Genomic DNA, 18,541 nt, shown 5'->3' with positions numbered 1-18,541 from the left:
CCGCCCGCGCCGCTTCCGGGCGTGATGACTTCCGGCGGGCCCGCGCGGTGATTGGGCGGTGCGCGCCGAGGGGGCGGGGCTTCCGGCGGCTGTGGCGGCTGTGGCGGTCAGTGAAGGTGAGAGCGGGGCCGGGAGCGGGGCCGGAGCCCCGGGGCGGGCACGGGCCGGGCCGGGGGCGGCCTCGGTGCTGGGGGGCTCGTGGGAGAGCACGGGGGCTCGCGTGGGATCGCGGCGTGCCCCAGGAGCGACCCCCGTGCCCCGGTGCCCTCATTCTCCCCGTGCCCCCATCCCCGGTGTCCCCGACCCCGCCCGTGCCCCGTGTCCCGTGTCCCGCCCCTCGGTGCCGCGTTCCCCCCCCCCCCGTGACCCACCGCTGTCTCCGGGCCAGGCGCGGCCATGGCGGGACGCAGAGCTGCCCTCAAGGCCGTGGACTGGGCGGCGTTCGGCGAGCGCGTGCCCGCGAACCAGCGGGCCATGTTCAACGCGCTCAAGACCCGCAACGACGCGCTGACGGCCCGGTGAGTGCCCGCCCCGCCGCTCTGCGCTCCCGCGGGGCTTGAAGCGGGTCACCTTCAGGCGCCGCTGGCTTTTTTTGGCAAATCACCTTTAGTTAATCTTCCCCTGAGAATGGCTGCGGCTCTGTGAGCGCACCCTGCTGTGGCAAAGCTTTGTCGCTGTTAAATGCTCTGCAGAGTCATCTGTGGTTCTCGATCCTTTGGCATGCTCTGCCTGATCCAGTGCTGGCTGTGGGATCAGGGAATCGTGCTGGTTGCCTCTGGCTCGGTGTTGTGAAACAGCCTGGTCCTTCTGACGGGCTGCACCCCCAGGGGCCGAGCTCTGCCCTGTTCCAAGGGCAGAGGGACTTGCAGACATGGCTTGTTTCAAACTTGAGAGCACCTGAACTAAAGGCAGCAGGCTGTGCTGCTGCTGATGTGTGCTGTGCTCCATCCTTGCAGGCTGGCTGCGCTGCCAGAGAAGCCCCCGGCCATCGACTGGGCTTTCTACAAAGCCAATGTTGCCAAGGCTGGAATGGTGGATGAGTTCCAGAAGAAGGTCAGTCTCCTTGCCAGCTGGGTATGGCTTTTTGGAGTTTAATTGGGGCATTGAGAGGAAAACAGCAGGATCAAACAGAGAAGGTTGGTTGTGTCACTGTGAAAACTTGCCTCCCAAGACTGGAGGCACCCACTGAGCTCAGGTGGGTCTGGGAGCTTTGTGTGGGGCAGTAACTCTGGTAGGGAAGTCTGGGGTGTTGGACCTTCCAGTGCTCACAGTGCTCTGAGGAGCAGTGGTGCTGGGCAGGGCAGAGGAGATGTCTGAAGCTCCTGGGTGAGCTTGGGGGGACAGGGGACAGCTGCACTGATCACTTTCAGCTCATTAATGTACATAATTGTGGGCAGATCCTGGGAAGGCAGGAGGGAATGCTCCCCTGCTGCTGGGGAAGGTGACCTCGGTGTGAAGGATTGTTTCAGTCAAACAAACCTTTAAAAAAATTTGTCTTTCAATTCCCAGTTCAGTGCACTCAAGGTTCCTGAGCCTGTGGACACACAAACTGCCAAGATTGATGCCCAGGAGAAGGAAGCTGTGAGTGAAGCACGGCCTGCTGCTGGGGCTGTCCCTGCCTTCTGTGGGGAGGGAGGGGACGTTGTGGATGTGGCCCTGCACAGCTCTGCCCTGCACATGTGTGCCTGTCTGAGCAGGGGATCCCTGCACAGCTCTGCCCTGCACACGTGTGCCTGGCTGTCTGAGCAGGGGATCCCTGCACAGCTCTGCCCTGCACACGTGTGCCTGGCTGTCTGAGCAGGGGATCCCTGCACAGCTCTGCCCTGCACACGTGTGCCTGCCTGTCTGAGCAGGGGATCCCTGCACAGCTCTGCCCTGCACACGTGTGCCTGCCTGTGTGAGCAGGGGATCCCTGCACAGCTCTGCCCTGCACACGTGTGCCTGCCTGTGTGAGCAGGGGATCCCTGCACAGCTCTGCCCTGCACACGTGTGCCTGCCTGTCTGAGCAGGGGATCCCTGCACAGCTCTGCCCTGCACACGTGTGCCTGTCTGAGCAGGGGATCCCTGCACAGCTCTGCCCTGCACACGTGTGCCTGTCTGAGCAGGGGATCCCTGCACAGCTCTGCCCTGCACACGTGTGCCTGTCTGAGCAGGGGATCCCTGCACAGCTCTGCCCTGCACACGTGTGCCTGTCTGTCTGAGCAGGGGATCCCTGCACAGCTCTGCCCTGCACACGTGTGCCTGCCTGTCTGAGCAGGGGATCCCTGCACAGCTCTGCCCTGCACACGTGTGCCTGTCTGAGCAGGGGATCCCTGCACAGCTCTGCCCTGCACACGTGTGCCTGTTTGAGCAGGGGATCCCTGCACAGCTCTGCCCTGCACACGTGTGCCTGCCTGTGTGAGCAGGGGATCCCTGCACAGCTCTGCCCTGCACACGTGTGCCTGCCTGTCTGAGCAGGGGATCCCTGCACAGGCTTTGGCTCTTTGGGGTCTGCTGGAGATTCCATGGGTTACCCAGTGTAGCAGTGGTGGATTTTAGTGCCAGCTGAAGGCCTGCTGGGGGTGTGTGCAGGTTCTTCCTCAGGAGCACCCTCCCATGTCCTTGCTCTCCCCAGGCCAAGAGCACTGCTGAGTACATCCAGGCCTCCAAAGCCCGCATCGCCCACTACGAGCAGGAGGTGAGGTGCACTTTGCTTTGGGAATGTTCTCTGGGCCACACCTTGCCCTCCTGGGTGTGCTTTGCTCCTTCCTGCTTGCCACTGACTTGTGGTGTGTCTCTCCCTGCTTCCACAGCTCCAGAAGCTCAAGAACATGATTCCCTTTGAGCAGATGACGTTTGAAGACTTGAGCGAAGCCTTCCCTGAAACCAAACTGAACAAGGAGAAATACCCATACTGGCCCCACAAGCCAATTGCTGATCTGTAAAGTGGTCAGGGAGCAGTGTAATGACTGTCAGACTCCATGATGTTATAAATAAAGAGCTTTCTCTGTCTGTGGCTTAGATCTTGGACATGAGTTCTGAGTAACTGGGAGCAATACAGTGACTCACAAACATTCCACCTTTTCTGGATTTTGTGTTTTCTACCCACGAGCTTGTTTTGGTAGCAGGGACCAAGCTCCCTGTCCTGCTGATCAAACTGAACCCTGTGAAATGCAAATAAACCTCCTGTCCTCTCTGTAACCACGAGGTGCAGGGAACAGAGCTCTGCCCTTGCAGGCAGACACTTGCTCAGAAGCTGAACGTGTGTCACCCTTTGAGATGCTGGAGTGTATTTGGCAGTGAATTGTGTTTGGGGTATCTCAGGACTTCTACAGGCACAGGTCCAGGGCTGTTTTCTGGGCTCATTGATTGTTTAGGAAAAGCCAGTTGCAAAAGGAGTTGAGATGCACATTAAAAAAAAGTTACTTTTTAAGTTATTTTTAAAAACACTTAATCGTGGTGCGCCTTCTCTCTGTGCCCTGGATTTGTGAATGCTGCTGTTCCCACTGGAACTCACAGAAACAATAGTAAAGACTTGCATTGTTTTATTTAATAATCTGAGGTGGAATTCTTAAACACCTTCCCTCAAGATGGAAACTCCTCTAAGAGAAGGCAGTCAGCTCCCTTTCTTCTTGGTCATGTTGCAGGTCAGAATTATTCCCAGATTTTACAACTATTTTATTCAAATACCTTAGTGGCCCACAGAATACTTCAAGAAATCTGTAGTTCCACTGAACCAGAGTGCAAAGTGCTACACATGCAGATCTTGGGTCCTGTGGCTTTGGATTTTAATTTAATTTTATTTTATTCAGGCAAATGAACTGCAGCTCTATGAATTGACCAGGAGCAAATTACAGCAGGGGGTGAGAAGCAACACAGTAGAGAACAACTGAGCTGGCACTGGGCAGAGCTGATCTTCAGCTGCTCCATTTCACAGAAATCACAGTAAAAAAGAACAGGGACAGGAAGAGGTGGCTGAAGAGAAGCACCTTCTCCAGAACTGGAAGAAATGGCTCCAGCTCCCGCAGCTGCCAGAGGTGCTTGGCAGGCTGCCCTTGTCCTGGGGCTTTCCTGGGAGGGTGCAGCAGCTGGGGCCCCTCCTTGGCCAGCTTGCCTGGGGGTCTCTTGGGCAGCTCCTGTGGGTCTGCAGGGGGCAAAGGGCAGTGGCAGCACGGTGGGGCCACATGGCTCACACTGCCTGGGCACTGTTTGCCCCTGAGGAAACCCACCCTGCCTCCACCAAACGTGCAGAATGCCCAGACCTGCTGTGTTACAGATGTTGTGGATTGTTTTACCTTGCTGGAAGCTCCTGAGGACCTTGCCCGGGCGCCGGGATTTGCGCTGCTGGTAGAGCAGGAAGAGGGTGTCTAACACAGCCATGATCATGAGCAGGAAGGTGCCCAGGAAAAACACCACTGCAGAGCAACAGGAAAACAGAGAAAGCTCTGGATAATTGGCATTTTCTTACATTCCATTGCCTGGTGGGGAGCAGGGGGAGTCTAACTCCAGCAAGCTGATCAAGCTTAGCTGTTCATGACTCCAGTGTTCATGAACATGTCTATCAACACCCCAAAACCTTCCTTAGGGCTGGTACCTGGGTGAAAATTGGGGTTTATTCCATAAAGGTGGGTACCTATTATGGGTGGTTTGTTGGAGGAGGTCGGGAGGCTGTTGTTGAGAATCACAGCCAGCATGGAGCTGCCGAGGATGATGGCAATCTGGAAGTTGATTTTCTCCTCAAGAGAGCTGGGACCAAACAACACAGCCATGTCCAGCAAGTACAGGGCACACGTTGGGAGGATCAAGTTCAGAATGTAGAGAGTGGGTCGTCTCTCCATGGAAATCTGTTGAGGAAGATGGGCAAAATTTGATGAGCAAGAAATGACTCAATGTGTTGACAAATGCTGGTCCCCTAATGTAAAAAAATCATCTTGTTTCCTACTGGGGTTTATTTCGAGCCAAATCAATGCAATATCACATGGAAGTGCTGCCATACCACATAGGTGACCACAGAAAATCCTTTGTGATCCATCATTTCCGTGAATTCAATGATGCTCAGGTTGGTGAACTGCCATTCTCCATCAGTTAGGATTAAGCTCTTGCTGTCTTTCATGATCTCAGCTGGTGTCCGTCTCGTCTTCATGACAAAGTCTGTTACTGCTTGGGCAGGAGGCAGAGAGGGGAGGGATGTTGAAGAATTTAGGAATTTATTAGAGGTCAGTTTTTCCTCTCCCTTTCCCACCCAGCTGTGGGTGTATGCAGGCAGGAAGGGGGAAGGTTTCATGCATTGCTCGGGTTTCTCAGCCCATGAGGGAGAAATTAAAAAGGTCTCTGTGAAGAGGCTTGGCTGGACCTCTGGGAATGTGGATCAGAGGGGAAACATCTGTTGAATTAGGGCAGTTGTCCTTTGTGGATGGGACCAGGGAGATTTTGTGTCACCTCTGCTTATATTTCAGCAGAGTTCAGGGATGAACTCTTAACTGCAGTTTGAATCCCTGAAACTGTCCTTTTAATGGTTGTATTTCATGCCCTTGGAAATCTTTTTCAACCTTAGGATTCTATGATTAATTTCCTCCTATTTCTATGGCTTTCAGTTGTGTCTAAAGATCGACCTTGCAAAATTCTATGTGAACAAGTAGCAGTTTTGCAGGAAACCTCCTGGTCTCAGGTTTCTTGGTTTGTACAAACCAGTCCTGGGAGGGGCTTGCCACAGAACATCTGGATTGTCCCAGAGATGTTGCTGGGAAACGTGCCAGGACAGAATGGCAGCATTTTAACTCATTTTCCCTGGTCTCATATGACCTCAGCCCCGCTGTGAGCACGTGGTGCTGCTCAGGAGTTACCAGGGCCCATTTCACCTCCTCCTCCTCCTCCAGATTCAGCCCTGAGGGGGTCAAGCTCAGCCTGCAGCTGTACCTGGGTAGAGGAATGAAGCTATGCTCAGGTTGCACATCTGGGTGTCAAAGGGGAACTTGAAGATGACCAAGCTGCACGTCAGGGTGACCTGGTAGGGCCGGGTGGAGTTGAAGCTGCCGTTGTGCATCAGGACCATGTAATTCAGCTCTGGGTTCTGCCCGTTCACTCTGCAGGGAGCACACAGCGACAGGAACTGAGCCCGAGATGCTGCCTGTGCCTCAGCCCCATAAAACCAGCATGTGAACACCCTGTTGGGGGCTCTGAGCCATCACCCAGCCGTGGGATGCAGCAGGAGGAGAGGAAACCAGGGCTGGGAGAAGGGCTCATGAGCCCTTTGGGATCAGGGTTTGTTGTAGCTCTGCACCTCCTGAGCACCTCCTGCCTCTCTGCCCTCTGCTCCCTGCCCTCACCAGGGCACAGGCTCATTCCTAGCTCTGCCTCCCTGTCCCTTCTCCCTCTGGAGAGCTGGTGGAGGTGCCCATCCCTCTGTCAGACCCTCAGTGCTCTGCCCTGTATCTTTCCACACACTACTGAAGGTCACTTTATTCCACAGCAGAGCTGGTTTCTGCTGCTTCCTCGATTTTAGCTACAGCCCAGATGGGATATTTCAGGAGCTGTTCCAGTATTCCAGAGCCACTAAGTGCTTTGTATAAACTGTGGTCACCATTAATCTAAATTAGGAGGCTCTCAGTTACAGAGAGCTCAAGGGAACAACTTTTAGCCATCTGAGTTTATCCCATTTCCTATCCCATCACCAACAGCTTGCATCCTTTGTATTTCTGTTGAGCCAGTGGATAACAATGAAAGGGGAACCTACCGCTCTAGGATGAAGATGGGGGGCGACCAATAAGTATCCATGGGCAGAACAATTTCAGAGATGTTACAGAAATCCCGTGGGTCCCAGGTTGCAAAAGGGTTCTGCCATTCCTGAGGGAAGAAGTTGCAGGAGAGAGGTGAGCTCTGGGCTAGGCAGCAGCCTCTGTGTTGGGATCAGGAGAGAAACGCTCTTGAGGCACCTACCAGGTTCAGGACGAAGTAAAAACTGACTGTCTGGAGCTTTTCCACCTGGGGAAAAAAGATATTTAGCTGATTTTCTCAGATGTGTCCAATGCAGAAGCTCTTCCCTGAGCACAGACTGCAGTCACAGGGCTTGAGAAGAGAGCTCATGGCTCTTGGTCCTGGGGCTGAATTGTGGGAGCACACAGTCCAATGGTTAGGGAAAATAACAGATTATTGTTAACATTTCCACGGCAGTGTCCTGCAAATGCCTGTTCAGGCACTCTGCAGGGTGTTTGAAGCCTCCTACTGAGCAGACTGCTTGTCTGGATGTGACTTCTGGAAGGAGTGGGAGAAAATACTCCAGATCTTCCAAAAGTGCTTTCCAACAGCAGGGAGTGAAGTGGAAGGGGCTGATTCCCACCCCTGTGAACTTGCTGTCAGAAGACTCAAACCCTGGCCTAGTAACAGCCCAGTTTCCTGTTGTAAAGACTCATTTTGGGTCCTTACCACAGAGAGAATTGCCACCAGAAAGAAATCCACCTTCACTTCCACAGGCTTCAGGTTTATCTTGGGCAGAATGTATGTGTGCAGCTTGTCGTGAGAGGAGATGTTCAGGTAGTCAACAATGTCATAGTAGGTGCAGAGGTACTTTGGAGCAGCCCCTGCTGGAAAGAGAATTCCACTTGAAACACAAAAACATCAGGCAACCTGTGAGAGATGCATCAAAAAAAGAAAGGGTGTGGAGCTGTGGATGTGGAAAAATATCGTTAGCACACAAAAATCCCTTCTCACACAGATGAGAACAGAATTCCTCAAAGGTTTTCAATCCCCCTTGCACTTACCTGTCCCAAGAGTAAAGGTGAGGATGGCTACAAAAACTGCCTGCATCATCTCCTGCTTCCAAATAAGGAGGGGAATGGTACCGTGAGTCTTATGAACCAGTCCAGGACACGTCATTTGTTATGTGGAAGTTGATTTGATATTTATTAATGAGGGATGGGTTTTTGTAAACAGACATTTTATCTGTTAGGAGGAAGAATCTGCTAATGGTTTGATGCACTCTGCTGGCTCTTGGGAGTAGCCCTTAGTTGTGGTCAAGGAAAAATAAGGTCATAAAAAAAAAAATTCCAACAATTTGAGGGAGAGGAAAAGAAAGGGCCCATCGCCACAAAGAAAAGGCAAATAGCCAGAGCTACTCAGTAGCAAATTTAGTCTCATTTACGGGGCTGAGAGTTTGCTGCAATCCCACTGAAATGGATCAAGAATTAGGGCTTGTGTGCCTGAGGGCTGTGGGGGAGGCTGCTCTCCTCCGAGCCCAGTCCTGATTCCTGCAGACCACACTGTCCCTTCCCACTGAGCCCTCCGTGCACCCATGGATCTTCTGCCTCCTTGCTCATCTCCCATGCTCCTCACGTTCTTTTCTGAGTCCTCACAGTTAAGATGAAAGTCTCAGAGACTTCTGGGTGTTTTTTATCTGTCTGTGTTTTCCTCTGCTGCCCTTCCCTCCATCTCTGCCTTTTTTTTCTGCTGTCATCCCAGTGCTCCTTGTGGGTCCCTTCCACCCCGGGATATTCCATGATTCCGTGAAGGGCTCCAGGGCAAAAATTGCAGTCACTAAAGCTCACGCTTGACTGCCCCTCGGGCAGCAGAATTCCCCGTGGCAGCGGATGGTCCTTCCCCAGCCGTGTCCCTGCCATCCCCCGTCCCCAGCCGTGTCCCTGCCATCCCCACTGTCCCCAGCCGTGTCCCCTGCCATCCCCGTGTCCCCAGCCGTGTCCCTGCCATCCCTGCCGTGTCCCCTGCCATCCCCACTGTCCCCAGCCGTGTCCCTGCCATCCCCGTGTCCCCAGCCGTGTCCCTGCCATCCCCGTGTCCCCAGCCGTGTCCCCGCCATCCCCCTGTCCCCGCGCACTCCCGTGTCCCACTGCCGTGCCCCCTGTCCCCGAGTCCCCCCGTTTTTCCCGGTGTCGCCGCCCGGGGTCCGGCGGTGCCCGGGGGGCGCGGGGGTGATGCCGAGGGTTGGCAGCATCACTGGGGGCTCAGCGCGCAGCGACCGCGTGGCCTAATGGATAAGGCGTCTGACTTCGGATCAGAAGATTGAGGGTTCGAGTCCCTTCGTGGTCGGCCTTTTTTCCCCCCCCCGCTTCCCCCTGCTTTTGAATCATCTTTTCCCGTTTCTCCCCTCGCGTTTCGGGTGTGCAGGGAGGAGGCGAGCCCCGGCTGTGCGGCGGCGCTGCGGGAGCGGCCCGGCTGCGGCCCGGTTCGGTTCCGTGCCGGGGGCCCCGGGACGCCCCCTCAGCGCGGGGTCGCAGCCGTTCCCGCGGGCCGGGGCGCGCGCCCTGCGCAGCCCCAGTGGCCTAATGGATAAGGCACTGGCCTCCTAAGCCAGGGATTGTGGGTTCGAGTCCCACCTGGGGTGAGCCCTGCGTTTTGCCTCTGTTAGCCCCGGTTCCATGCTCTTCCTCCCCGTTTCAGGGCCGCCGGGTCTCCTCCTCCTCCTCCTCCTCCTCCTCCTCCTCCTCCTCCTCCTCCTCTTCCTCCTCTTCCTCCTCTTCCTCCTCCTCCGGGCTCTCTCCATGGGCCAAGAGCTGCTGTTGATGGGATGATGTGACTGTCTGGTCCCTGTTTAGATTTCACTAAAAGGGAAACAACGAGGAGCTGCTACAAACTGCTCCAGGCTTGGGTGCAAAGGTGGATGTCTTGTGCAGTGAGTTGTGTGGTCCCAGAGCTCGGGTGAGGCTGTGACCGAGGGGATAACAACCAGCTTTGCTCTGGGACCGGTGGGTGAGAGGAGAGGCGTTAATGAAAGGCTGATTTTTGGAGGGATGTTAGTGAAAGGATGGCTCTGACCAGGTCATGGACATCCTTCAAGGTGTCCCAGAAAGCACCAAAGCAGAGCAGTTGCACTTGTTCAATTACCTTTGTCTGGGCAGAGCTGGGTTTTTCTTGAATTTCAGCCACATTTTCCCTGGTTTTGAGAGAATTTCAGCCACATTTCCCCTGGTTTTGAGAGAATTTCAGCCACATTTTCCCTGGTTTTGAGAGAATTTCAGCCACATTTCCCCTGGTTTTGAGGGAATTTCAGCCACATTTTCCCTGGTTTTGAGAGAATTTCAGCCACATTTTCCCTGGTTTTGAGAGAATTTCAGCCACATTTCCCCTGGTTTTCCGGGAATTTCAGCTGCATTTTCCTCTCCTTCCTGCATTACCAGCTGCAGCCGGGCCCCAGCAGAAAGCCCACTGGTGCTGGTTCATTGCACCTTGCGTGGGGCTCCTCTTCCCGGAGCAGGGCAGGCTGGGGTGCTCGGGAAGCTTTACTGCACCAGAAACCAGATCTCCAGGAGGGGCTGGCCACTGGGGCCAAAGTCCTCCCCACAAGTGCCTTTGGGATAGTGCCCTCTCGGGTTCCTTGCATTAAAAAGCTGCCTGGAGGGTCTTTTCCTGTGGAGTTAATGGATGTTAAAGGCAGCTGTGGTCAGGCTAGTGCCACAGCAGTGAAACACAAAGTGAAGTTTCTTTTAAAGTTGTTTTTCTCTCTGCTGCCTGGAAGGCAGTGAACCTACAAGCCCTGGGCACTGCACCACCAATTAAAATACCTGCTTGGGGTGGGCTTCGGGAGAATTTTCTTAGGGATTAGATGAGAAACACAGGTTTTGGGGAAAGTGGCTGCAGCAGGAGGAGGACAAAGAGGGGGTTAATGAGGGCTGTGCTGTTTTTCCAGTAGTGTTACAGTGTTCTGCTGCAGTGGTGCCTGTGACATGTGCACTGACCCAGTGGCACATGGGGTCCGGGGGGACCTCCATCACCAGGGTTGGGTCGGGAAAGCCAGGCACAGTTCCAGGGGGGATGGAGAGGGGGGGATGGAGAGGGGGGAATGGACAATGGGGAATGGACAGTGGGGGATGGACAGTGGGGGATGGACAATGGGGAATGGACAGTGGGGGATGGACAGTGGGGGATGGACAATGGGGAATGGACAGTGGGGGATGGACAATGGGGGATGGACAGTGGGGGATGCCTGGACCGAATGTGGGGGATGCCCGGGGGGGGTCGGGGGGCACCCAGCCCACCCGGGGGGGTGACCACGTGGCCTAATGGATAAGGCGTCTGACTTCGGATCAGAAGATTGAGGGTTCGAGTCCCTTCGTGGTTGTTTTACAGCCACGGGGAGTAGTCGAGGCCTTCAAGTACTTGAGGCCTTCAATTTCCCGTGGGTGGGGATTCAACGGACAGAAACTGCAGAAAACGTGCCTGTAGTAGAGGCTGATTTAAAGTGAGATTTCTCCCGGGAGACCCTGCCAGTGAGGGGGGACTCGTTGCCCTTGGGGGTGTGTGGGTCTGAGGTGCACCTGGGGCCTTTTCTTGGGAAAAGGAAAGGGATTGAGACAAGGTAGGCCGAGATTTCTCGTACTGCTAGGAGAGAAACTGAGGGGCCCGGCTGAGGTTGACTTTGGTGTGTTTCGATGGGGAATATGAAGCCAGGGCTGGATCCAGCCGGAGTGGTGGGTGTTTAAACCTCCGATACCACAAGCAGGACTCGAACCTGCGGACTTCTGTTTGGGGAATCACTGCTTTGTCCGCTCGGCCACGGCAGCTCCCCCATGCCCCGCCCTCTGCGCTGCCCCGCGGGGTCCGGGGGCGCCTCGGGGCTTCACGGAACCCAAACCGGCACAGGGAACCCAAACCTGCACAGGGAACCCAAACCGGCACACGGAACCCAAACCTGCACAGGGAACCCCAACCTGCACAGGGAACCCAAACCGGCACAGGGAAACCAGACCGGCACACGGAACCCAAACCTGCACAGGGAACCCCAACCTGCACAGGGAACCCAAACCTGCACAGGGAACCCCAACTGGCACACGGAACCCAAACCGGCACACGGGACCCAAACCGGCACACGGAACCCCAAACCTGCACAGGGAACCCAAACCGGCACACGGAACCCAAACCGGCACAGGGAACCCAAACCTGCACAGGGAACCCAAACCGGCACACGGAACCCAAACCGGCACAGGGAACCCAAACCGGCACACGGAACCCAAACCGGCAGAGGGAACCCAAACCGGCACACGGAACCCAAACCGGCAGAGGGAACCCAAACCGGCCCACAGAACCAAAACCAGCACACGGAACCCCACCCGGTATATGGAACCCAAACCGGCACAGGGAACTCCACCCTGTACACGGAACCCCCACCGGCCCACGGAAACCAGACCGGCACACGGAACCCAAACCAGGATCTCACCCCCCCACATCCCCACCTCGCGTTCGCGTTTCTGGGCTGCGCCGGGCGGTGTGGGAGATGGCGGGGAGGGCAGCGGGGCCTCCATCTCCCACACATCTGGAGGCTGTTCAGACCGGGGTGGTCCCGGAGATACCGAACGGGACCCCCCATTCTCACCAGGCAGCCGCACGCCCGCCTGGCCAGCAGAGAGTTAAGTGACGGCACCTAAAACACGCCACAGCGCGGCCCCAGTGGCCTAATGGATAAGGCACTGGCCTCCTAAGCCAGGGATTGTGGGTTCGAGTCCCATCTGGGGTGACTCTTTTCCCTGCCGAGGATCCGCCGCGGGTTCCGGGCGGTCCCGCAGGGCTCTGGGATCGGGATCGGGATCGCTCGGTTCTCCACGCGGAACGCGCTGCGCCAGTTCCCGCAGCCCAGCACAGCTTCCCGGCTCCCACTCCAGCACCTCCTGGCACCAATCACAGATTTTTCCTGGTGTTAAACCAGGCGCGACCCCTCAATCCGTTTTTAATCCCTGAAATTCCCAGCCCCTCCACGCCCCGGCGCCACGTGCTCGTCCAGGGCTTTACGCCTTTGCTTGAGCCAAAGTTGCTCAAATGTGAGGGGAAGGAGCCCCGAGGAGCAGCAAGGTCCCCTGGGGGTGGGGAGCTCGCTGAGGCTGGCGCCGTCCGGGATGGTGACGGTGGGAGGACGTGCAGTGCCACAAAAACCTTGGAAGCAGCCACATCCCCGTGTTTGTAAAGGCCAGGACACAGCACGGGGCTCCAGACACCTGGGAGAGGGGCGCTGGCAGGGACCATGCTCAGGGAGGAAGGGGATTCACCACCCCTGCAAGTGCTCAGAACGCGTGTGGATGTGGTATTTGGGGACACGGTTTGATGGTGAACGTGGCATTACTGGGTTGGACTGGAGAAATCCCAGAGGTCCTTTCCACCCTGAGTGATTCAGTGATTCCTTGCAGAAAAGCTTGTGGTGGGGGAAATGTGAAATGGGGTGAAATGTGAAATGGGGTGAAATGTGAAATGCTCCTGGTGCTGAGCAGGGGTGCAGAGGCCAGGGCAGGGATTTCTGGGATGTCAGGATGCATTGCAGTGCTCCTGCATCCCCCCAGCATTCCATTTTGGGGAGGATCTGCGCTTTGAATGCTGTTTTTGCAGAGGGAAATATTCTGTCAGGGGAGGGCTCAAAGCTCCACTTCCTAAGGCAGTGATACCTCTGGGTGCCCCAAATTAACCTTAGGGATGACTTCCCTCTCTTACTTGGGGTTTTCCCAAAACAGATCCAGCTCTCCCCACCCCAGGTGGGACTCGAACCCACAATCCCTGACTTAGAAGGCCAGTGCCTTATCCATTAGGCCACTGGGGCCCAACCAAACACCCAAAAAAGGCTCATTTTGATTTCTTTGAGGCTCACAGTAATGCCCCTTGGCAGTGGTGAAGCACATCGCAGCACAGAGCTTCATTCTCCTTAAACAGCGTCCACTAACCAGCCTGGAGCATCCATCCAAAGGATTCTGGTGTCCCACTTCAAAGGCCAAAGCCTCCTGCACTCACAGGGTGGGTTCTGTCTCCTGCTGTTGAGATTTCTGCCAGATTCCTGATGTGGCTTTAGCTTAACTAAATTATGTGCTTTGTTTGGCTCGATAAAAATCACCAAAAGGAATAAAGCTGAAAGGAAGGAAAGAGAAGGAAAGAAACAGGGGATACTCTAAGGGATGGACTTGGTGATCCTTGAGGTCTTTTCCAAACTTAATGCTTTAAGATTCCATTTTCTATTTAGATGTAGAAAATAGAACCTTAAAGCATTAAGAAAGAAAATTGTTGTTGAGACTGCTTGTACTCTTCCCTTCCTTTTCCCAAAAATCTGCAGCAGCTTTGTGTTCAGAAGAAGAGGGTGATCTGAAGGAGCAAAGCCTGCCTGAAGAACATAACATAAACAACGTTAAAAAAAGGAGTGGCTGACAAAAAAAAATCAGAAGTTTTAGCTCCTCTCAAATATGAACAATAGTTATTCTGAAAAATGATTCACAGGCCATCACTGTGTATCACTGGCTGCAAAAGGAGATGTTAAATACGTTTATTTACACTTTCAGGCTATTTTTATTCAATACAGCTCACGAGTTTAGCATCATTAACAGCTGCCAACACCACTTCTTTAGGAAGATGGAATGCCAAGGGCTTGGATCTCTGCTGCTCTCAGTCGAAATCTGCCTTCCTGCTCTGTTTTATACTTGAGTGTATTTTTTTCTGTCGTAGCCGTTCACGGTTCATTTTTTCCACCCTAAAACAAAAATCAAAAGATCCCTCAGTGTACAAAGAAAGCATTTAAATATTCAACTTTTGAGACCTGATGAACTAACAAACATCCTCAGATAGAAAAAACCAGTCCCTGTTCTGGGGACATTACCCAGCAAAGCAGTTAAAATCCAATGGATCAGGATATTCCTCAAAAAAGGAAATTTAAAGGGGTATGGCCAAAATTGTTTAAAAATGCTGCAAAGGAAATTGTGTAACATAACAGCCTGAACCTAAATGAAGAGCATTGGAATGAAGATACCTCTCTATGAGTTGCTGCGTGGTCTCCTTGGACACCACCTTGGGTTTCTCAGTCGCCTCCGTGACCATGGTCCGGATTTTCTCCAGGCAAATCGCCAGGTTCCTCATTTGGTAGCGGCTCTCCTCCGAGGTCACAATCAGCTCTCCAGCCCGGTTGATCCTATTCCTGTGCTGAAGGGATGGGAAAACGTGCTGTGAGCACTGGGACTGCCACGTTCTGCCCCCGGGGCACTGCAGCCGTGCTGGCAAGGGGAGCTTGGTACCATCAGAGCCATCCTGTCTCTCACAGCTGCGGGAATCCAGTCGGCCGACGCCAGGTGGAACCGGACCTCTGCCTTGGAGTTCACTGGGAGGAAAAACAGGGTCTTGGTCTCCACGGCACAGCCTGCCTTCCTCAGAGCTGTGGGGTCGCCCGGCCCGATCCCTGCTGGCTTTCAGCACGGCATGATGCCGTGATGAATTTCCTGGAAGGTCACAATTCTCTTCTCGCTGTATTTTTACACACCACTCTACACGACAAACTTGTACCTGCCGTGGTATTTGCCTTTCTAGACACTACAGAATTTATTGCCTGCCACTGCCTGCCCCATTTCTAATGGCAGAACTGGCGGTATTTTATCTGAATTAAGCCTTGAATTTATTGCACAGTGAACTTTCAGGATGCAGTTGGCTCTGTTATATTGATCTATGGGTGGAGGTGGTGTTCCTTGTGACACCTGCAGCAGGAATGATCCCTGAACTGTTCCCAGGAGCATCAAAGTGTCATTGCTGCTCTCCAGCACACTGAAGACTCAAAAGCTATGTTAAAATGCAGGGTGAGGACAATGAAAAATAAATGTCCAGCAACATGAAGACGCTGTTTAACTTCCAGCTCTCAATATTTTACCACACGGTACAGAAAAACAACGGAAAATGGTGATTTTTCCAGGGGAGAAGCCGTTCCTCACCTTTATTAACGTTCTGCCCGCCGGGGCCGCTGCTCCGGCTGTAGGACACGGTCAGGCGAGCTGGAAGAGAGGGGCGGGGGCTGACCGGGACGGGGCTGACCGGGACGGGGCCGAGCCCGGGGGCTGCCCGGCTCCCGGCACGGTGTGCTGGGCGGGGGGGCCTCACCCATGGGGATGTCGAGGGCGGGCGGCCGCAGCTCCTCCTGGAACACACATCCGGAGCGGTGCCGGGGGGATCCCGGGGTCCCCCGGCCGGCCCCGCCCAACCGGGGACACGCCCTGCACCGGCCCCGCCCACCGGCGGTGGCCCCGCCCAACCGGGGACACGCCCTGCACCGGCCCCGCCCACCGGCGGCGGCCCCGCCCCACCGGGGACACGCCCTGCACCGGCCCCGCCCACCGGCGGCGGCCCCGCCCAACCGGGGACACGCCCCGCACCGGCCCCACCCACCGGCGGCGGCCCCGCCCGTTCCGCTCCGCCACAGCCGCGCTAAGCCCCGCCCCTCAGTTTGACCACGCCCACCTCATTGCTACCCTCATGTTGACCCCGCCCACCCAACGGCACCGCCCCTTGCTATGGCCACGCCCACTCATATCAACCCATGCACTAAACCTCGCCGGCCCGCTGTCAATCAAAAATCAAACCCCGCCCACACGCCGTCCCTCGCCGGTTTCCTCTTTCCCCCCCGCCCCTCTGACCGTCGTGCGGGCGGCCGTTCCGTCCCGCTGCGGAGGGTACAGCTTGTCCAGGCTGTGGGAGCTCCGGTACTCGGTGCCGGCGGCGGGCCAGTGCGAGAAGCGGGCGCACAGCAGCGCCAGCCCCGGCCGCGGCCGGCACAGCCCCCGCAGCGTGCGCGCCGCCATGTTGGCCCCGCGGTGCTCTCCCGCCAGGCGTCCCCGCGGAAACGGCGGCCGCGCGCCGCGTTCCGGGGCGGGGCGGAGGGCCAGGGCGCGATGAAGGGGAGTAAAAAAGGCGCTTTTGGGGCTGTGGGGATGGACCTTGAGCGTGTGATGTCCGTGCTGGGCGGCTGTGGGGCGGGGAGGGGTCTGCAGCACTAATGGGGGCCCCATGAAGGGGGATGTGGGGTGTCCGGGGGGCGTGAGGGAGGTCAGGGGTGGCTGTCCCGGGCCTGCGTGGTGGCCAGGGCTGAAAATTAAATTACATCCAGCTTTTTCATGTTTCCTGTCGTTTTTGCGCCTGGAGTGCTTCAATTTTCACATTTTTATCCTCTCAAGAACGTTGAAGTGTTACATACAAACACACGCGTGTGTATATATACACAGTTATTTGAATGCTGATACAGCAGCGGTGGATGTAGGATGCAGGGCAGCGAAGCAGTGTGGAAATCCTTCAGCTTTTACTCTTGTTGGAGCTGTCGGGCTGGCTTGACAAGAAGGGTGTGCGTTCCAGAGGGGCAGGGATTGCTATTCCTGGCAGCAGGAAAATGCATAGGCAGGATGGGCTGTCGTTTGCTCCGGTGTTTTGACAGGAGCTGACAATCTCGTATTTAAAACTGTGGGTGAAGCCAAAATGGGTGTTCAGAAGCCGATGCAGACTGTGTGACTGATCTGAGCTGAGTTCCATCCACATAATGCATTTAAAGTCGGGGAACTCAGTCCTCAAGTCCTGAACGTGGATGTTCCCTGCCCTGGCTGCAGCTGAGCAGCTCAGGCCACGAGGGCTCCTCACTTTAATCGAACTTCTGAGTCCTGGAGTTCTGCTCCACTGCCCTTGTCCAAACCCTGCTGAAAAGAAAATGCTTGAAGGAAAAAACCCAGAGCTGTCAGAGGCAAACCGTGCCATCTGGTGACCTTAATTTCTAGCAGGGAGCAGGTAAATATTTGTGATTTGTAGCCAGAGGGATGGGTACAGTACTCGAGGCAGGGTGACTCATTCACCAGCTGTTGTCAAACGTGTCTGGTGCTGGTTGTGCAGGAGCACCCTCCAAGGACAGTGCCCCAGAAGGGCTGGGACAGGAGCCTGAAGGTCACACAGGTGGAGCCACATCAAGCTAAAAGGACATTTGTCTGGTTTTGCTTCATTCCCACACTGTGTTGGTCCACAGAGCCTTGATAAAAAGCTGGGTGATCTCTGCTTGGATGGCTGGAAACTGCTCTCCCTGTCCAGGCAGGGCTTGGGATGGCAAGGTCTGACTTTGGTGTGAGCCAAGAGAGCCAAACCTGTGGCATTCCTGCTGGAGAAACGAGCTGCTTTGCCACAGGCCCTGGCTGAGGAAGCCACCTCAGCCCCTTGGTGGTCACTGGTGAGCAAAAGCTGTCAAGAGCCACCTCAGGAACCTGAGGGAAAGGCTGAGCAGTCCAAGGATGTGGTCACTCCTTGTGTGAGTGAGGGCACAGGCTGTTAATGTGTCAGCAAAGTCCCTCAGGGCTGTGAGGGGCCTTGCAGAGGGTCTCAGTTGCTGTAAGAAAGGGAAGATGCTGAATCCTTCCTGTGGGGAGCTTGTAAATCAAGTAATTCCCTTGAATTTGTGCTTCAAGTGGCCCCTCCCTGTTTATAACAACAGGAGCCCTTCTGAAGCGTTATTCCAGCTGGTGGTACAGTGAGAAGCCAGGCCAGATCTGCTGGAACTGCACACCAATGCCAGCTTTCAAATTCAGCATGGACCCAGACAGGTGACAAGCTGTGCCCTTATTGATCTCAATGCTGTCAGCCGAATAAGGTCACTGATTTTGCCAAATTAAGAGTTATTTCCTGTGACATCATACTTTTCCTCATCCATTTCAATTGCATGCAGCAATTTTCCTTCCTGTCATGAGCCATGGGGGTGTGCTGTTAAGCAGCTGCTGCTCTCTGTTGCACCACTTCTCTGGCAGAGTGGTTGCTCAGCACTCTCTTGTGCCTTCTCAAGTAGCTTCCCTTGGTGTTCCAAAGGAAT

At 55.2% G+C, this 18,541-nt stretch overlaps 3 protein-coding genes, 1 long non-coding RNA gene and 5 other non-coding genes across 11 annotated transcripts; 6 read left to right on the top strand and 3 right to left on the bottom strand.

Moving 5' to 3' along the window:
* On the top strand, nucleotides 1-3,000 carry ATP5PD (ATP synthase peripheral stalk subunit d). The gene is made up of 6 exons (XM_064395790.1): nucleotides 1-116; nucleotides 389-518; nucleotides 957-1,053; nucleotides 1,510-1,581; nucleotides 2,615-2,677; nucleotides 2,793-3,000. The coding sequence occupies exons 2-6, from the start codon at nucleotides 397-399 to the stop codon at nucleotides 2,922-2,924; spliced, it is 486 nt and encodes a 161-aa protein (XP_064251860.1). The 5' UTR covers nucleotides 1-116; nucleotides 389-396; the 3' UTR covers nucleotides 2,925-3,000.
* A 520-nt stretch (nucleotides 3,001-3,520) lies between these two features.
* LOC135284354 (5-hydroxytryptamine receptor 3A-like) lies at nucleotides 3,521-10,699 on the bottom strand. 3 transcript variants are annotated; one of them, XM_064395780.1, is made up of 11 exons: nucleotides 9,814-10,699; nucleotides 9,306-9,516; nucleotides 7,737-7,788; nucleotides 7,402-7,559; nucleotides 6,916-6,960; nucleotides 6,713-6,822; nucleotides 5,896-6,062; nucleotides 4,976-5,139; nucleotides 4,613-4,823; nucleotides 4,275-4,394; nucleotides 3,521-4,123 (listed from the first exon to the last, which is right to left on the bottom strand). In XM_064395780.1, the coding sequence occupies exons 3-11, from the start codon at nucleotides 7,783-7,785 to the stop codon at nucleotides 3,897-3,899; spliced, it is 1,251 nt and encodes a 416-aa protein (XP_064251850.1). In that variant the 5' UTR covers nucleotides 7,786-7,788; nucleotides 9,306-9,516; nucleotides 9,814-10,699; the 3' UTR covers nucleotides 3,521-3,896. The 3 variants fall into 3 exon arrangements, with proteins under 3 accessions (XP_064251850.1, XP_064251848.1, XP_064251849.1); XM_064395778.1 differs by lacking the exons at nucleotides 9,306-9,516; nucleotides 9,814-10,699 and having other exon boundaries at nucleotides 7,737-8,574; XM_064395779.1 differs by lacking the exons at nucleotides 9,306-9,516; nucleotides 9,814-10,699 and having other exon boundaries at nucleotides 4,976-5,136; nucleotides 7,737-8,571.
* On the top strand, nucleotides 8,946-9,018 carry TRNAR-UCG (transfer RNA arginine (anticodon UCG)). Its single transcript has one exon. It is a non-coding gene; the product is annotated as a tRNA-Arg (tRNA).
* Nucleotides 9,241-9,313, top strand: TRNAR-CCU (transfer RNA arginine (anticodon CCU)). Its single transcript has one exon. It is a non-coding gene; the product is annotated as a tRNA-Arg (tRNA).
* Nucleotides 10,700-10,974: 275 nt separating the features above from the next.
* TRNAR-UCG (transfer RNA arginine (anticodon UCG)) lies at nucleotides 10,975-11,047 on the top strand. The gene has a single exon. It is a non-coding gene; the product is annotated as a tRNA-Arg (tRNA).
* A 1,319-nt stretch (nucleotides 11,048-12,366) lies between these two features.
* TRNAR-CCU (transfer RNA arginine (anticodon CCU)) lies at nucleotides 12,367-12,439 on the top strand. Its single transcript has one exon. It is a non-coding gene; the product is annotated as a tRNA-Arg (tRNA).
* Nucleotides 12,440-12,488: 49 nt separating this feature from the next.
* LOC135284369 (uncharacterized) lies at nucleotides 12,489-15,561 on the top strand. Its single transcript, XR_010349774.1, has 2 exons — nucleotides 12,489-13,698; nucleotides 14,012-15,561. It is a non-coding gene; the product is annotated as an uncharacterized LOC135284369 (long non-coding RNA).
* TRNAR-UCU (transfer RNA arginine (anticodon UCU)) lies at nucleotides 13,435-13,507 on the bottom strand. Its single transcript has one exon. It is a non-coding gene; the product is annotated as a tRNA-Arg (tRNA).
* On the bottom strand, nucleotides 14,195-16,544 carry MRPL58 (mitochondrial ribosomal protein L58). The gene is made up of 6 exons (XM_064395789.1): nucleotides 16,344-16,544; nucleotides 15,811-15,847; nucleotides 15,645-15,704; nucleotides 14,961-15,043; nucleotides 14,699-14,868; nucleotides 14,195-14,422 (listed from the first exon to the last, which is right to left on the bottom strand). The coding sequence occupies exons 1-6, from the start codon at nucleotides 16,506-16,508 to the stop codon at nucleotides 14,338-14,340; spliced, it is 600 nt and encodes a 199-aa protein (XP_064251859.1). The 5' UTR covers nucleotides 16,509-16,544; the 3' UTR covers nucleotides 14,195-14,337.
* Nucleotides 16,545-18,541: the final 1,997 nt, after the last annotated feature.

The sequence above is a fragment of the Passer domesticus genome, chromosome 20 (assembly GCF_036417665.1).
Source record: "Passer domesticus isolate bPasDom1 chromosome 20, bPasDom1.hap1, whole genome shotgun sequence".
NCBI classification, from domain to species: domain Eukaryota; kingdom Metazoa; phylum Chordata; class Aves; order Passeriformes; family Passeridae; genus Passer; species Passer domesticus.
The sequence above is the reverse complement of the archived record's forward strand: the minus strand, read 5'-3'. Positions and strand labels throughout refer to the sequence as shown.

Excerpts from the sequence above, each read along its gene's own strand:
- ATP5PD (XM_064395790.1), top strand. The coding sequence starts at position 397 with ATGGCGGGACGCAGAGCTGCCCTCAAGGCCGTGGACTGGGCGGCGTTC. Across the intron at positions 1,054-1,509 it reads TGGATGAGTTCCAGAAGAAG|TTCAGTGCACTCAAGGTTCC; the intron begins GTCAGTCTCCTT and ends TTCAATTCCCAG. Across the intron at positions 1,582-2,614 it reads ATGCCCAGGAGAAGGAAGCT|GCCAAGAGCACTGCTGAGTA; the intron begins GTGAGTGAAGCA and ends TGCTCTCCCCAG.
- LOC135284354 (XM_064395778.1), bottom strand. The coding sequence starts at position 7,851 with ATGACGTGTCCTGGACTGGTTCATAAGACTCACGGTACCATTCCCCTC. Across the intron at positions 6,063-6,712 it reads CCCATCTTCATCCTAGAGCG|AGTGAACGGGCAGAACCCAG; the intron begins GTAGGTTCCCCT and ends TGCTCCCTGCAG. Across the intron at positions 5,140-5,895 it reads AGCTTCATTCCTCTACCCAG|CAGTAACAGACTTTGTCATG; the intron begins GTACAGCTGCAG and ends CTCCTGCCCAAG.
- MRPL58 (XM_064395789.1), bottom strand. The coding sequence starts at position 16,508 with ATGGCGGCGCGCACGCTGCGGGGGCTGTGCCGGCCGCGGCCGGGGCTG. Across the intron at positions 14,869-14,960 it reads GAGACAGGATGGCTCTGATG|CACAGGAATAGGATCAACCG; the intron begins GTACCAAGCTCC and ends CCATCCCTTCAG. Across the intron at positions 14,423-14,698 it reads ACGCAGCAACTCATAGAGAG|GGTGGAAAAAATGAACCGTG; the intron begins GTATCTTCATTC and ends TTTTTGTTTTAG.